The sequence below is a fragment of the Mesocricetus auratus genome, unplaced genomic scaffold (genome assembly GCF_017639785.1).
Source record: "Mesocricetus auratus isolate SY011 unplaced genomic scaffold, BCM_Maur_2.0 Super-Scaffold_100021, whole genome shotgun sequence".
In the NCBI taxonomy this organism is placed as follows: domain Eukaryota; kingdom Metazoa; phylum Chordata; class Mammalia; order Rodentia; family Cricetidae; genus Mesocricetus; species Mesocricetus auratus.
Window position 1 is genome coordinate 30,641,280 of NW_024429202.1, and position 18,527 is coordinate 30,659,806.

At 42.5% G+C, this 18,527-nt stretch overlaps 1 protein-coding gene across 3 annotated transcripts in view; it reads right to left on the bottom strand.

The window, feature by feature from the left end:
- The window catches only part of Aff3 (AF4/FMR2 family member 3), a 471,135-nt gene that overhangs the window by 231,862 nt on the left and 220,746 nt on the right, over nucleotides 1–18,527 (bottom strand). For all 3 annotated transcript variants that reach the window (XM_040729442.1, XM_040729441.1, XM_040729440.1), the window contains one exon: nucleotides 554–601. In XM_040729442.1, coding sequence (XP_040585376.1) covers nucleotides 554–601 — 48 coding nt within the window. The remainder of the gene's footprint in view (nucleotides 1–553; nucleotides 602–18,527) is intronic.

Below are 18,527 nucleotides of genomic sequence, written 5' to 3' on the forward strand. Positions count from 1 at the left end.
TGTGTGAAACTGGCTTATAAAGGGAAGGCAGTAGGAAGGAAGGCAAGCAGGGCACCAAAAAAGTTAATAATCTGCAACACAACATAGAAATGCAGTTTAGACTTCAGCACTATCTCTATGTCAGGAGATTCTGACTCTAATTAAGTTTAGAAGAAAAATCACAAGGCAGCCCCTGCCTGACTCAGGACATAGTGTTAAAGGAACAGGACATAGTAATAAAGGATGCTCGGGTGATAAATGAGTGCATACAGATGTGAGCCCTGATGTATTTTTCACCTAACATCTGTTTTCTTGTTCATCTAGCTGAATGCCTTAATAGTGTCACCTCGGTGTGCCTCAAAACACCAGGACTTCACAACCTCCTAGAAAGCTGAAGGGAAGGGCTGCTCCATTGGGTGACACTTTGGTGACTTCAATGACCCTCCTCAGAACAGGTAAACATCAAACAACAAACCATGACGGATCCCTTGGATAATGTGGCCATAGGAATTCCTTCTTTAGGGAAATCTGTGCATGGCCAATATGTTGATAATATTTTAAAGAGTATCCTTACCCGAATTATTTCTTCCACACAGCTGTTGCTTTCTCCAGGTCTACTCTCCTAAAAGCAAAGGAAAAGTAAATTAGTGTTGTAGAATATTATTTTAAGATGTGTTACATTTGTTTATGCTGTGAAAATTTGTTTAATGATGAAAAGATGTGTTGCATTCTTTTATGTTGCATTTGTTTAACACTGTGAAGCTGTGTTACTTTGCCTGTTTCAAATACCTGATTGGTCTAATAAATAGATGAACAGCCAATATCCAGGCAGGAGAGAGGACAGGCAAGGCTGGCAGGTAGAGAAAATAAATAGAAGGGGAAATCTGGGAAAAGAAAATCAAGGAAGGAGAAAGAAAAGGAGAGGAGGACTCCAGGAGCCACCCACCCAGCTACATAGCAAGCCACAGAGTAAGAAGTAAAGAGAAGTGTACGGGAATAAAGAAATGTAAAAGTTCATAGGCAACAGGCAGATGGGATAATTTAAGAAAAGCTGGCAAAAGAAAAAAGTCAAGCTAAGGCTGGGCATTCATAAGAAAGAATAAACCTCCATGTGATTTATTTGGGAGCAGTGTGGTAGACCCCTCAAAAGAGTAAGAGTAAAGAGTAAAACAATCAACAACAAATTAGGCTTGATCAAGAGGAACAAAGGTCACAAATTGAGGATGACAAGCAGATTTCCAAATTAGTTGGGGGTGAGGTGGAATAAAGCAATCTTGGCCTAAGGGACTACTTAGGGCAGGCAGTGCTGACTGAGGGATTTGCCCTGATGGCCACCTCTCTGGTCAGTTCTCATGTGGCTGTTTCCCCTTCCCTGGCATGCAGAGTCACATACATATGCATACCCATGGACTCCGCCCAGAACTCTTCCTCTATGTGAATTTAAGTGAGGAAGCTCCTAGAAACAGAAGAAGTTCCACAATTCTGAGATCCATCCACCCTGGGCTTCATTCAAGTGTTGAAACCATTGACTGTACCACAAAGTAGATCCAGTCTACCCATGAAATATACGCCACGGACCAGATGGGTTTGGTGGTTACCACAGCTTAAATAAGAGTCTAGTTCACAACCCTCAAATCCTATTCTGAGTGGCAGGGTGAGTACAAAGCTAAATACCGAATAACAGCAGCCACAATTCTCTGGGCATTGCCAAGTACGCTGGTGTCAGATATCACCAGAGCCATTTGCTCTGATGTCACCCGTGCTCCTTGAGGTGTGGTGGCCTCAGGTCACAGCTGATTGGAGAAAATGTTAAGCTCCATAGACACTGTTTAGTTACTGCTGGTTACACAGCCAAGAGCAGAGGACATGGTGGTTTTATGGGAACATAAAAGCCGTGAGCATCTCCTGTTGGGTGTGCAGCCTGTGGTCCCAGGGAAGTCATTCTGCAGGCCCTGTAATTTAAGGGTGCCAACCACAGCACAGTGTGACATACTAGAATGGGACATTTTTGTGCTCTGTTAAACAAACCCACTGCCCTTCCTTCACAACTCTCTCTCCTCCAGGAATGCCATCTGTGTCTTCTGTAGCTTTTTAAGCTAATTCCAAAGCATCCATTGGGTCATAGCTCACCCACGGTTTCCTCAAAGTGGCTATACTTGACTTTGGCATTCTTAGCAGCATGCCCTTCTTCATCTAAACCTCCCCAAAACTGCAATTCAATACCCAGAACTCTCCTCCCATTTAGAACACACACCATGTGCAGAGTCTCTGTCATTCTGAACTGTGTTCCACACTGTATGTATTGTATACTATATGCATGTCAGCTGATGCCAAGCAAAGTAATAAATGCATTTCTTTTCTGTAGTTCTTGTGCTTAAGCTTGTCTTTTTGAGTCAGGGTCTTACTACACAGCCTAGGCTACTTTGAAATCTACCACCCCCCCAAGTTCTGGGATTATATCATTACCACACCAGGGCGCTTCCTGATATCCTGAGGTACACGAAGTTGGTCAGAATCTACCCTAGATGTTCAAAGGATGACAGAAGATCCCAGAGATGTATGCCACTTCACTCCTTGGGTCTTCTGTGTGACAATTTTCCTGAGAACTCAAGGGTACCTCAAGAAAGGTACTATTCTGGTTTGGATCTTCAGGGCTCCAGTTGCATGGGGGTGGATGAATGGGGCGCAATATTGAAGGAAGGCTGACTCAAAAAGCACCCAGGCAAAACCAATGCATTTGACAGGGAAACTGTGGTCCAAATAAATAAAGGGCTCTACTCAAAATCGCCAAGGCAGCAAGTGGCAAGCAAGGCAGGAGTCACACATATTTTCAGCAGTCCTCTAGTGACTTTTCTATTTCAGGCAAGCTCCCTATGCTCAATCCTTGGGGCTGCCTCTAGTTGAGGTCCATGTTGGAAGTGGGGAAATGCAAGGAGTTTGGTAACATTTTGATGAATTTCTTCATCTTTTTGATGCTAACCTCCATATGATACACAAAGAAAAGAGAAGGGAAATGGGAAAGGAAAGAGAGACAAAAATCATCATCCCTTCTAAGTAATAAAACAAACAAGAAGGGTGTATGTCCTCAGGAATGGGAGCATAGAATTCCACCTGATCTTTTCCAAATGCACTGAAGGGGTAGGTCAGTGAGTAGGAGAGAGAAAGGGGCCAGGGGAGCTTTCTGCCTTTTGGGGATCTTCCTCAAGTCAGATTTCTACTATAGTTGTGTGCTTTGATTATATTTACAATTTGGAAACTTTCTGTGTTTATGAGTAAGGCTAAAACATGCATGCAATTTACATCTCCAAAATTGTGTTTATATTTTTCACAATAAAATCACTGCTTCCCTTGGAAAGGTACCTACTGAGAAGGAGGCTGCACAATGTACATTTTAATTACTCGGTATTTTTTTTTGAGGTTTTAGGGTTGTTGTCTCCTCATGCTGAGTCGCTGAGCTGTTACTCCGTATTTACTGTGACTTTGATGAACCCCCTTCATTTTTCTATCATTACATTTTGAAGTCTGTCAAAACAGTCTCACCTCATTGAAACTCCAACTAAACTTCAATGAAAAGCCAGCATCCCTGGCCGATTCTCCTTCACAGCCTTGGTTTTTACACGCTTCCCCCAAGCCCTACCACTCACACACACTGCACAGTCTGCCAGGGAAATGTGAGGACTGAGGTTCTGGGAAAAGAGATCTCAAGAAGCAGCCAGGAGCATCATGTCGCTGACAGCTGAAGTCCCTAATTACCATGCCGAGCACAGCACACTGGAAGAAGCAAGGCTTAAGGAGAAAAGGCTCCATCAAATCATGGTGAAATGGCATTTCATGGCAGAGGAGATGAGCTGCACACAGGACACATTTTGAAAACACTTTAACTCTTCATCAGACACATTTCAAGGAAACCTTCATTCATAAGCAATGCTAACATCACAACAACTCTGTCAGCAAAGCCTCAAAAGGCCCTTTAACATTTGGAAATTGTTTACCCCCACACCCACATACACCCAAATATTCCTACAGGGTTATTTTTTGAACAAATCTTACTGTCTTTTATTTACAGAAAGCCCGAGACAAAGAATTTGGGCATTCTCTCAATGCTATGAAAACAGTTCCCGAAGATCTCAGCTAGCATGAGGAACTGCCATAACTCTGTGGGAGGCCCCATCTCTAAGGTTAAGCCCTGGCCTCCCTCTAGCTCTTAAGGGTGACTTGTGAGCAGTGAGGCAGATGGTCCATGGCCTCTCAAATTCTGCTTCTCTTAACCTGTTCTGACATGCCAACATCCAAGGGCTGCACTCTGCCTCCCCGCATCTGAAGCTGGAGGCTCCGTTTCTTCTCTGCCCTTCAGTCTCCCAACCTTACCTGCTCTGCTCACCCATGCACCTTCTGCTCTGCCATTCCCACCCAGCTCAGTCTCTGGAATCCTAGTGCCACCACCAGCACTGAGACATCCAGACACTCAGAGAGAGAGAGAGACAAGCAAAAGCTAAACAAAAGGGACCGGAGATAAAGGGCAATCATAGGAGATGAAAAGAGTGAAGGTTGAAATATCAATACCCACCAAAGGGCAGATTAGAGTTGGGGGGTACACTGCAGAATGAGGAAGAGACAGGGCACAACAGAGCATCAGAAAAAGGCATTTTAGGAAAGAGGGAAGGAAGCAAGCCTGTCACTGTTAGAGATCCTCAACCCACCTCTGTTTTCCCTAACAAACTACGGGCACTACCAACCAAAAATAAAAATAAACTACTGTGAAAGGAAGTAGAACATTTGAATAAAAAATTAAATAAGGTTAAAACGATAGATAAAATGCACTTAGAGCACACTCACTGTTAATAAAAACACATGAGATTGGAAACGTTTTGAAGAAAAAACTGATTTATGAGATAAGTAGGACTTAGAGCCCCGAGGCAACAAGTAACATAAAAAAATCACCTTCCGGCCAGATAACTGAAGTGTTTTGAAGGTTTTTATCTTTCATAGTAGAAATTTATAGAAGACAATAATTTTATTTTTATTAAATTAGAAAAAAGAAAAGGAATTCTGAATCAATAACCTATGTGAAAATAAATATAAAACCCTTGTTACATTATTAATACACATCACTCAGTAAAACATTAGAATTAATGGTATGTACCCCAGGAATGCAACAGGGAGTTAACTTTTAACTTTAGGGACCTTCGAAAGTACTGTATCTAGTTGTTAAGAAAAATAAAATCATGATGTTTAAAGGTAAATGGATAAGAGCTAGAAACAATTATCCCGAAAGCAGTAGCTCAGACTCCCCCAAAACCAAATATTCCATATTTTCTCTTTTATGTTGATGTTAGCTTTTAAGCTTTAGGCATGTGTGCTTCAACTAGAAGAGCTGTGCAGGTTAGGTAGCTAGTAAGGGACCAGAGCAGGTATCTCTAGTTCTCTCTCCCAGGAAAGGAGGGATCAAACACAGTATTACAAAGAGATGAAGGGGACATAGATGAGGAAGATTAAATGCAGAGGGGGATGAGAGGGCAGAGGAAAGGAGAGAATATAGGAAGAGACAACCAACATTAGAGACATTTGAGAAACCATATGAAAACATAAAACTCTAAAAGCTTTCCAAGACAGACAGACGACAGACAGACAGACAGACGACTGAAACTAGACATCTTATGACATCAAGTAAAACTTCCCGAGCAAGGAATGAGTACATCTTCTTGAAGTCACTGGCCAAATGGGTCCCCTAGACTTATCCCTCAAACTCAAAAGCTACTGCCAAGGCTATAGGTTATCCTTTACAATCTGATAGTAAGACCCTACTGCTGAAGACACCCCTTACTATGTCATTGAACTTGGAGAAATCAAATTGATACACACCTAAAAGCTTCACCCCTACTGACTAGCATTCATGGTCCTAGAGGGTACTTTGCCTACTACCAGAGGAAAGTAATCACCGGTATCATTCAGCTACAAACTGGGTCCTACAGTGACAGGCCTGCAAGATATACAGAGCCAATAGTGGCACAAATGTTATAGGAGTAACCAACCACTTTATGGATGGATTTAAGGTATGCTCCGTGAACTGGAACCCACACCTGACACTATTAATGAGGCCAAAACCTGACACTAGGTAGGCATGGGTCCCAGGGGAAAACCTACTCCTATTATTCTGCTAAATGAACATGGTATAAAATGACATAACAATATTCCCATAGATCAAAAAAGTAGCTAAAAGTTCCGGGTTTGGAAGAAATGGCTTAGTTAGTGACGTACTTAACATAAGCATGAAAACCTGAGTTTGGATCCCCGTTGTCCATGTAAAAAGTCACACACAGCAGCATGCTTGTAACTCTTGTGTATAAGAGTGTGGAAGAGACAGGCACATCCCCAGATTTTACTAGCTAGTCACAGTGTAGCCCACTAGTGAGCTCTGGGCTCAGCTAGTGACCCTGTCTTAAAAAATAAACGGAGAGTAACAGAAGAAGACATCAGATGCGAACCTCTGGTCTCTACAAGTGTGTGCATACACAAACACTATATATGTGCAAATAAAATAACAAACACCACACTAGATATTGAAGTTTTGAATACTGTAAGAAACCAGGGCAGTCATCTGTGTCATGAGAGGATATCTTTGCTTTTCTCAAAGCAGTAGGAAATGATGGCTGCTTTAAAGCCTAGTTCCTAGAACATCAATATTTATTTACTTCATTAAAATTAAACTTATACCTATTAGCACATAAACTACTCACAGACCACTTAACCTCCTAATTCCCACACTGGCACCTGTAAATCTCATCCCATGCAACCTCATTATACACATGAAAATCTTCCAAAATATTTTTTAAAACTAAGTTATGCAATACTTAATCCTAGGACATTTTAGATAGGAAATCAACTATTATAGATTTAATATCCCTTTCAGATTCCTAGCAACAGGAGAAAGTCCCCCAGTTATATTCTGATAATGGAAGCTAGTGCTTTCAGTCAATGCTTGTAGTTAGAAGTGCATGTGGTTGCCGGCAAGGTTAGTGGCCTATCAGTGTGCTGCCCTTGTCAAAAGCCTATTGACACCATGAAGAAATTAGAACCAGAGATAGTGACTTTACATCTTGGTCACTAATTGATATTGAGTGCTTCTCTGTGGGGTCATGTCTCAATGAAGCCCCCAGTGCTGGAAGTCAGGGTCGTCTTCTACACTGCCCTGTCAACAAGGGGTAAGGAAATCACAAGGCAGTCATAATTGAACACTTGTAATCGACACTGACAAGAACATGGCAAGACTTCTCCATTCTTTCATCTCAAATCACTCCTCCCAGCAAGAGGAAGACCAGCAGGCTCAAGAGGGGTGACAAGACTCAGCCGTTCAACACTCACTCTCCAGGCAAGCCTTCAGGGAGGCATCTGAAACGCACCATTTCCTATCTAGTGTCTTCCTGAGTCTCATCCTGCCCCCAATTAGCTATCTGCCTCCTAATCTAGTAAGGAGCAAATAATATGTTCTTTGTGGGCAGCAGAAGGCTTGCTCTAAAACATATCCTCTAAAAGGATAAAGAAAAATACACAGGAAAAACACATTTGGTTATCACATATCACCACAAATGTGTTTTCCTTCTCTAATCATGAAATTCAGAACAGAGACTTGCAAGATGGAAAGAGTAATCCAATGTGGCTGATGAAATCAGCCAATTAGAGAAACTTAGGACTACCCTAATTTGTGTCCCCATGTTAGACATATAATCAATTCTCTCTCAACCAAGAATGGAAATGGAACTGTGGTGCTGTGCATTTGACAATACAGGCTGAAATTCCTCATCCCAAACATTTTAAACCGTGTTCCCAATTTCAGATTTTAATGTTTTACTAGTTTCCTTTGCATTGCTATGATAAAATACCATGGACAAAGAAACCTGGGAGAAAAGATTATTAGGCTTACAGGCTATCAAAAGGGGATGTTAAAGCAGGAACTTGAATCAGGAACCTGGAGTCAGGAACTGAAGCAGAGACTGCACAGGAATGCTGCTTACTAGTTAAGACTTTGTGGCTTGTTCAGTTTGCTTAATTATACAACCCAGAGTCCCTTGCCTAGGGGTAGTATCATCCACAGTGGCCCTATTAGATCAGTCATTTTTCAAGAAATTGCTCCCCCGGATTGCAGAAAGGGCAATGGGAAGGAGACAATTCCTCAAGTGACATTCACTCTTTCCACCATACATAGCATGAACCAGATCAAAAATACTTCCAAGAACTGTGTGATCTCAGCAATGGAACCCAAGACTAAGCATGGAACTCATTTGCTTTTATTTAATTAATTTTGCATGCATCTTGCTGAGTCACTGGCCAAATGGGTCCCCTAGACTCCTCCCCCAAACTCAAATGAAGTGAATAACACTCCTGAGAAAGACACCCAGAGTTGTCATCTGACCTCCACATATACTCCCCACACACTTGCATCCTCACACATACGCAAGACACACATACATGTATGTATTTTCTTTGGAGCAGTCCATTAATCTTATTTAATTATTTGTCTAAGAGAAATATGACTCACGAGCAGTCCTTACTCTACCATTCCGCTCTCCTTGGACCTACCTTCCCAATAGGTCTCAGATCTATCTACCCAACACAACTGTTTCTACAAATGCTGTCCAAAGAAACATGACATAAATATATGAAAAAAGAAAAGAAGCAAATCCAGCTGACATGAGCAGAGGAAAAAGCCTGTCAGGGGAGAGCAAGAATTACGGGAAACCATGAATGAGAAATTCACACCTAGTTTTGTTGGTAGGTGAGAACTTGGCAGAAATCAAGTTTGGTATTTTTTATTTCCATATAAAAGATGCTACTTTTTGTTTTGCAGCCTCTCATGGTGGTTTCATATTGAGTCCAGTGACAGTTCTATGTTCACTTGGGAAAGTATTTGCAGATTACTAGTAAGAGTTCTTGAGGATACAAAAACTTGTATCTTCTCCCTCTCTGACGTCTATGTATTAGGCAATTCTTGGAGAAATAGTATGTGGGTCTTGTCATGAGGCAAATTAAGTTTGTTTGCTTCTGGACTATAGGTCAGCTGGGAATTAAGCTGGCATTAATCATGCATTTCCCTCTAGCTGGGCAGGCCTCAGAAAGCCCTTGAAGGGACTGCTGATCACTGGATTTCTATGAAGAATGTCAGTGGGTCATGTTATCTGGTAGTCCTCTCTAGAAAGTCCTTTTCATCAAGTCTGAACCAAGCTTTTGTGAACTCACAAACTCTAGGCAGACAGTTGGGGTGCCTGCATGGGACTGAACTAGATCCTCTGCATGTGGGTAACAGTCTGTAGCTTGGTCTGTATGAGGAGCCCCTGGCAGTGGGACCAGGATCTATCCCTGTTTTTGCATGAGCTGGCTTTTTTGAGCTCATTCCCTATGGTAGGTTGCCTTACTTAGCCTTGCTGCATGGGTAGGGACTTGGTCCTGCCTCAACTTAATGTGCCTCAACTTTGTTGACTCCCCCTGTGAGGCCTTACCCTTTTGGAGGAGTGGTTGGGGAGTAGGCTGGGGGGTGGCGAAGGGGAACAGGAGGAAAGGTGAAGGGGAAAACTGTGGTTGAATGTAAAATGAGTACAAAAATAAAATAAAAAATAAATATCTAATTGTTGTACCCCTAATATTATGTTGCAATAACTTAACAAGAAATGATCGGCTTGTGTTAAAATTAGCAAGAACAGTCAAATTAAATCAGAAAGTGTAAATGAAAATTGTCAAGGTCCTTCTCTCTCTAACACCATGGCTTAAATGCTTAGAGGAAAGAAGGCAATTCTGGTATCTGTCAACCTTTCTCTCAACACAATAAACATCAAAGAATAAGATAAAATGTTTCCTTTTGGGACTTGGTTTCTAGCACTGGGAAAACAACTAAACTCAAGAAAGTTTCACTTAAGACTGAATATGGGAAGCTCAGTGACAGTCAAGAAACAAATAGCAAGGACTATCTAATGTAATTCACAGCCTAGGAGACAGTGGCGAAGCCTGCAGGGCATTCTACAGAGTAAAAATGAGTGAGGCCAGTCACAGCTGAGGTAGAGTCTAGAGTGTAATACCACAAAGCCAAGGGATGATAGAACAAAGCTTGTTTCAGCTTAGCTGGCTCCTGGCTTCAACTGCAAAGACAAATAGAAAGGGAATTCATATCTCAGCTGGGTAGGAATACCAAGACAGTGCTTTAAGCCACCTTATGTGGCAGCATTTGCCAACCAAAAAGCCAAAACAACATCTCAAAATAACACTGATGACATCAAAAGGACCTGTTGCTATGGTTGTAGCACCAACCATGTTTAAAGAAACTACCCCTGTATCAAGAAGATACATCTCCACTAACAGACATCGGAGTCTGTTGTGGTATTCCGAGGATCACACCAGAATCTGAGTGATTTAGCACAGTACACATGGGCTTTTGCAAACCAATCTTCTCACAGGGATCTTGGACCATTCCTACCTTTTCTATACTTCAATTTTCTCGTTCTGGTTTTTCTTTTCTTAATTAAGCTTTTAAATTATTTAAAGTGTGTGTTTTATATATGTGTCCACACATGTGTGCAGATGCCTGAGAAGGCCAGAAAAGGGTGTCAGATCCCCTGAAGTGAGAGTAAAAGGTGGTCTGGAGCCACTACATGTGACTGATGGGAAGCAAACTCCAGTCCTTTGAAAGAACAACAAGTGCTCTAAATTACTGAGCCATTTTTCTAGCTTCCAAGCTGTGGGAAGCTTTGCACTATATACTTATTTTGTGACTGTATGTAAGTACATGGGTGTGGACATGGCATGGCACCTACTTTGCAATTGCATTTTCTTCTCCTACCATGTTGGTCCCAGTGATCAAACTCAAATTACCATCTGAGTGATCTCACTGGCCCCACCTTTCTCATTCTGAAAACAAGGATAATTATAGTAGCAAGTATACACGAGGACTAAATGAGGCATTGCATACAAAATGTTGAAAAGGTGCCTTCCACATGACAGCTGATCACTGAAGAGGAAGAATTCCTAATTTTAAAATTGCACAGACATCATTTTAAACACATAGGAAACCATCAGTTACTAACAGGCCACTTGAGTTCACGAAGACCAGATCATGTTAGTTCTACTATTTTCCCTGCATCTAAAATGCTAGGGATCTTCTGGATTTCTGTAGGGAATCTTCCAAGGTCTTAAGAGACCTCACAGAAGGCAGATGGAGAATTAGCTATTCATATATTTAGATGAACTGGTAGTTAATTAATGACCTTCCCTAATTTATTTTTAAACTAATTTCCCTCCTCCTCCTCCTCCTCCTCCTCCTCCTCCTCCTCCTCCTCCTCCTCCTCCTCCTCCTCCTCCTCCTCCTCCTCCTCCTCCTCCTCCTCCTCCTCCTCCTCCTCCTCCTCCTCCTCCTCCTCCTCCTCCTCCTCCTCCTCCTCCTCCTCCTCCTCCTCCTCCTCCTCCTCCTCCTCCTTCTTCTTCTTCTTCTTGAGACAGGGTTTCTCTGTATATTTTGGAGCCTGTCCTGGAACTAACTCTGTAGACCAGGCTGGCCTCAAACTCACAGAGTTCCACCTGTCTCTGCCTTGCAAATGTTGTGACTTAAGGCCTGCACCACCACCACCCTGGTTAAATTAATTTTTTAATAATTTATTTTCATGTGCATTGATTGGTGTTTTGCCTGCATGTATGTCTGTGTTAGAGTGTTGAATCCTGGAGTGCCAGGAATTGAACCTGGGCCCTCTGGAAGAGCAGTCAGTGCTCTTAAGAGCCGAGTCATCTTTCCAGACTTCCTTCCCTCCTTCCCTCTACCCTCTTTCTGTCTCTCTACCCACCTCTTTTTTTTTTTTGAGACAAAATTTCTCAGTGTAATTCTAGATATCTCTGAACTCACTCTGTAGACCAGGCTGGTCATGAACTCAAAAATATACTGCCTCTGCCTCCCAAGTGCTGGGATTAAAGGTGTGTGCCACCACAGCTCTAACTTATTTCTTATCTGGCATGATTTAGATATTAAAGATTCTTAAGTATACTAAAAAGATAAAAATCTCTGCTATTGTAGACCTCATATTTTAATAATAGGATCCAGGAAAGAAATAAATTAAAATTATACAGTAAGGTAGAAGATGAAATATTATAGGGGAAAAACCCACAAAATGGTCTCCCAGCATATGGGGCATATGAGTGACAGGGATGTAGGAGGAGAATACTGCTTCTAACATGCAAGACAAGATTTGTGTTGCTAGTTTGTCAACATGAAACAAGCTAGAGTGAGATTTGTGTTGCTAGCTTGTCAACAAGAAACAAGCTCATCTGAGAGAAGGGAACCTCAACTGAGAAAAAGCCTCTGTAAGATCCACCTGCAAGCAAGCCTGTGGGGAATTTTCATGATTAGTGACTTATGTGAGCAGGGTCCAGGCCAGTATGGGTGGGGCCAATCAGGACAGGTGGGCCTGAGTTGTATAAGAGCAAACTGAGCAAGCCACAAGGAATATGCCAGTAAGCAGCCTTCCTTCATGGTCCCTGTTTCAGTTCCTGCCTCTGAGTTTCCTTCATGAGAGATTGTGATAGGGTCATTACACTGATAAACTCTTTCCTCCCCAGGATGTTCTTGGTCATGGTGTTCTGTCACAGTATTAGAGATACTAACAGTGGTAGGCTTTAAGACATCTTCCCCATATTCCTTCTTGCTCCCCACTCTTCTTTCCTGTCAGTTGTGAAAGCCTCATAGCTAGTGGTCCTCATCTGCTTCATGTATGTTACTCCTAAGAGAAAGCCATGAGTATAGACAGAAGTCAAAACTAAGGAAGGGTCTGAGCATCGGGAGATAGGTCAAGAGAGTGGAGACACCTATCACAGGAAAGATGAATGTCACTCAGAATGTCTTACTTGCTTGAAGGGTATTGATAGAAACAAGGATTCTAACCTATTTTGGGGCATTATGACAAAGGAATCTGGGTCATTTTAGCGTTCTGTAAATTCTCTCCCTCCTCCCACAATTAGAACCTCCAAAAAAGACGAGTCTGACTGACTGAATTGCAGGTTTCAGGTTCCAATCAGAAGTTGAATGAGTGGAAGTCAGTTACAAACTCAAAATCTGTTCTAGCTTTAAGGATATACTCATTGTGCTGGGGATTCAGCTCTACCAGGGCCCATGTTGAACCCTCAGCAGTGAACAAAACCAGAACATGTAATTCTGGCTCTTTCCAGTCAATGTTTATTTAAGAAATGTTTGAAAGGCCATACGGGCTGGGATGAGTTCTTTGTAAAACCCCTAAAGACTACAAAGACTATTTTGATAGTATGAGTGCAAGTGTACAAATAGTTATTACAGTATTCAATAAATTAGCTGAATTAGGTAGGGATTTGAGAGAGTAAATAGGTGTATTGTATTATTATAAACATGGCAGTCTATCACAATCCTGCTCACAGTTTTTAAATTTGATTATTTCAGCTGTGTGCTTAGCAACTTATGGAAGACGTTATTTATTAACAAGAGTACAGTATGCCCCCAACATACTGAGAAGATTACCATAGCAACAACTTACAGCAAACAAGTGGTTAAAAATCAATATTCAGAAATGTCTAGTACTTAGGAAAACTATTAGGTTATTAATCCCTGCTGGTATCAATATGGTTGGGAAGGCGTGTTCCTCAAAGGTTTGGATGCTGGTGACTTGGTCTGTATCCCAATACTGGAAGAGGAAGGGACCTCGGAGTTGCAGCATTGACAGAGGATCATCCTACTCTAGTGGAGTGAATTACTATTGTGTGTGTGTGTGTGTGTGTGTGTGTGTGTGTGTGTGAGAGAGAGAGAGAGAGAGACAGAGAGAGAGACAGAGAGAGAGAGAAATGGCTCTCTTCTGGAAGTAGCTGTGCCTCTTTCTGCTTTGCTGCCAAGAGCCTCTTCTGTGAGAGCACCAGTGCCATGCACTGGGACCTACCAGCCATCATGAGATCTTAATAAGCCTCTTTATGTTATGAAGTAGCATCTCTCAACAGTTGTGATTACGACAACCAAAAGGACTAAAACACAGGTGGAGCCTTGTTTTCTAAGAAAGTGCACCGGTTCTCTTAAGACAAGTCAGGCTGCCCAGTCTGAAGTGGCAGACACTGGGGGTCCATGGTAGTCTACAGTAGACAAGTTTGCCAGTCTGAAGTGGCAAACACGGGGGTCCATGGTAGTCTACAGTAAACAAGTTTGCCAGTCTGAAGTGGCAAACACGGGGGTCCATGGTAGTCTACAGTAGACAAGTTTGCCAGTCTGAAGTGGCAAACACGGGGGTCCATGGTAGTCTACAGTAGACAAGTTTGCCAGTCTGAAGTGGCAAACACTGGAGGTCCATGGTAGTCTACAGCACTGCTGATGTTGACTTGTACTGTGTTCATAGCTGAACTTCAGCAGCCCGCTTCCCTAATTTCCTAGTCCCTAAGTTTCTCAGTTCTTACCTACTGCTTGTGCTTTGTTTTGTTTTGGAAAGAAAATACAGTACTATAGGAAAGCATCAGAATTGTTTATATATATATATTTTTAATTTCTGTGTCTGTTGGAATTTACGTTTTATAACGCCATCTCCTACCCTGGACACTGTTTGAGACTTTTATGGACACTTGCCAGTGGCAAAACCGAGACTCAGAAGAGAGAAACATCAACCCACAGCACACAGACTCTCGCTGTTTAGCTCTTTGGGTAATTCTGGCTCCAGATAAATCAACGCTTCCATTCAGCTGAGCTGGCACCCCCTCTTCTCTCCCCGGAAACTGTAACAGCTATAAAGACCTGCCCAGTGAAGCCAAGCCTAAGCCGCTGTAGACACGTGGCCGCAGCAATAAACAGCTGTCTTCAACTCCCACTGTACTTCTGAGCAGAGAGACGGGATTTGTTATCCTACCAATAAACAACCTGCCAACACTTCCAACAATTAGAGCAAATGGTCCTTTTCTAGATACAGCTGAGTGTAACCTTCAGCAGTAACTTTTCTCCTCCATTTGCTCAGGTCTAAGACCAAACAGCTCTGGCCTGAAGTCACGAAGGCAGTTAATGCAAGGTGTTTTATGCCAGTCACAGGCTGGGAGCAATGATGATCAAGGGCAGAACACACCAAGATGAGGCAGTGACACGATGGCCAGGCGCGGCTGGCCCGCTACGTTAACCACCCTGTGGGCTGAGCAGACCTCAGCAGTGCCACATCTCATTTAGAAGAAAGAAGCCAAGGCTTCTTAATAAGGACACTGGTGGGCTCAGTGTCATTGTCACATGCCTTTAAAAGGAAAGGCCTGGAGTCAGTGCTGATCAATACAGCCTGTCCTACTTCCTGCTTTCAATCTTTTAGGCAAGAAAATACCTTTATATTGGCACCAATCCCGTTGTGCCCCAATTAAGAAAAAGATGCCCCAAGAGGCTGTCTATTTAATAATATACTGTTGGTTTTTAGAACAACAAAAGCAAACAGGACAACAAAACCAAGGAAGTAAGACAATCAGAAAGGCAGAAAAACCTCCTTGAAAACACAACAGAATAAGATAATAAAAGTCAGAAGAGAGAAGAAGGTAGCCATGTCCAGAGCATTAGCTGACTTGTAAAATCTCTAGTTCCTAGAAAGTTGGCTGTTATTTTTAACTCCTATGCTCACTGATTCACAGAGGACCGGTGCTGGGCTGGTGCTAGAAGTTAAACGACTGAACAAAACAGGGTCTACCTTTCATAAAGCTGGCATTCTATGTGGTGGCCAGGCAATAAATAAATAAACATGACTACTGTAGAAAACGGGATATCCCTACATAAAAGTAAGAGCAGACTGAAAGTGCTGGTATAGTCATTAGGGTTCCTCTCAGCACTAATGGACCTCTTATCTGAAAGGATGGAGAGGACTGCTTTCCTGAGTGGAATTCCTAAAATGAGAGCACACACTAATAACAATGGGTATAAAAAACAAAACCAAACAATACAAAATTGAAAAGCAACACAATATGCAATCGCTATTTCTACACGCCCAAGACCGTTATTTATAATTTCATTGCAGCCATTCTCAAAAGGTAGAGAACGAATCACAGGTTTTTGAAAAGAAATTTTGCAAATAACATGGCAGTATTGCAAAATGCAAATGCAAATGCTGCCGAGCCATCTGCTCAGTATTACGGCAACATCGGGGAAGGCTCTGAAAGAAATGATGTTTGAAATCATTAAAAAAAATAACATGTCAAGTTTAAAATACTCAAGGATCTTAGAAGCAGCATCAACACATTCAGCAACCATATGGCCCTACAGCAGGTTAAAAAAAAAAAAAAAACACCCTGCTTGTGGTTTCTACTTCAGCCCAATGGTTTCTAAAGCATGCCCCTTTTTCTACTTGCGCACTCCCCCCATTGAATTCCTCTGTGTTTACAATTTCTTGAATTATACTTAAATAAAATAATCATTTCACCTTTTCTGACGTAAGAGATGACATAGTGAGGGAGATGGAGGCAGATGTTCCAGAAGACAAGACGTATAGGTGGCAGGCCGAACTGTTGAGCACGTTTAGTTTTTACCTTTGACTTAGGGAGACTGATTACACAGTCTCAGTCATAACTGCTAATCTCACTAGAGAGCACACATTTCCAGGCACGTGCTAAGTGCTTTTCACTCATCATCCAGTCACCACACTTCTGTAAAGCATATTCTATTATTACTCACATTCTGTACATGTACATCTCCCTCAAGGTCATCATATATGTGGTGTGTGGCAGGGTCAAATGTGTGAACCCCATTTCATGGACCACATCTGACGCCTTCAACCTCAATTAGACATGTCAGCAATCAGTGTTCAGGCAGTTGTGGGAACAGATTTGTGTTGATTTTTCAAGGTTAATAAAAGTCTCAAGATTAAAAGTAGTTTTTGAGGTGAAAAACTCAATGAGTTCTTCTCTTAGGGTCCTCCTTGTTTCCTAGTTTATGGGAGGGGGAGCACAGGGGGGGAAGCTGGAAGGGGAGAGGGGGAGAGGGGGAGGAGGGGAGGGGGAGAAGAACAGGAGGACTTAGACAGGGGAGGAATAGAGGAGGGCAAGAAAGGAGATGTCTTGATAGAGGGAGCCAGTACAGGCTTGGAGAGAGGTCTGGCACAGGGGCAATGTTAGGGGATCCACAGGGATGACCCCAACGAAGAATCTAGGCAGTGGTGGAGAGGCTGCCTTTGATGCCCTTCCCCTACAATGAGACTGATGACTGCCTCAGTTGCCACTCCTGGAGCCTTCATCCAGTAGCTGATCGATCGAAGCAGAAACAGGTACCTACAGCTAAACAATGAGCCATACTCCTGGAATCCAGTTGCAGAGAGGGAGGAGGAATGAGCAAAGGAGCCAAGACAGTGCTGGAGAAACCTGCAGAAACAATTGACCTGACCTAGTGAGAGCTCGGAAATCCTAGTCGCAAACCTGGGGAACCAGCATTGGACCTAACCCTCTGAATGTGGGTGCCAGCTAAGAGGTCAGAGCAGTCTATGGGACCTCTAACAGTGGAGCCAGTGTTTATTTCTAGGGCACAAATGGACTCTGGGAGCCCATTACCTATGGAGAGATACTATTGCAACCCAGATATGGGAAGGAGGGCTTGGGCCCTCCTCTAAATGAGTGTAGGACTTTGATGGTCCCCCATGGAGGGCCTCACTATCCCTGGGGAGTGGGTGGAGGGTGGGGGTTGGGGGTTGGGTTGGGGGGTTGGTGGGGAGGATGGGAGGGTGAGAGAATAGGGGGATTGATATGTAAATAGAGTACTTCTAAAATAAAAAATATTTAAAAATAAAATTAAAAAAAACCTTGGTGAGTATCTGGGGTAGAGCTAGCTCCCTTGTCTTACCAAGAAGGAAATCAAGAAGCACCTTTAATACAACCAAAATGAAAAAAAATCTTGCAGAGACAGAAGACACAGTAAGAGTTTCAGAGTCTAGAAGACAGTAGCCATTGGAGGAAGCAAACTTCTGACAGGATGGCAGGACACTAAGATCAAAAACAGATCTATGAAGAGGAGTCACTATGGCTCAGAAGACATGTTCACCAACCTTAGTCACCAGGGTAATGCAGATCAAAATGAGTTTGAGAGTTCATCTTACAGCAGTCAACATGGTCAAGAACAATAAAAAAGAAATGTTATCTCATGGTGGCAAGGATATGGGGAAAGGGGGGACTCCCATCGTTGATGGGAGTACAAACTAATACAGCCACTGTTGAAAGCAATGTGGCAGTTCCTCAGGATGATAGGTACAGATCTACCTTTGAGATCCAGCTATTCCAATCTAGAACACACACTCAAATGATGCTTCCTTCGTCCTACCACTGCAACACTTTAAACCATGTTCACTGCTGCTCTACTCAAAACATGCAGAAATTGAAAGCATGAATGGATGTATAAAGAAAATGTGGCATACTTACATAATGGAATATTACTCAGCTATTTTTAAAAATGACATAAAATTCAGAGGTAAATGGATGGAGCTAGAAAAACACATGTATGATTGAATTGTGTGGATTATGTCTCATAAAAGTGACTAAAAACACAAGGAGAATCCAGAGTCTGGGGGCGGGGAGGG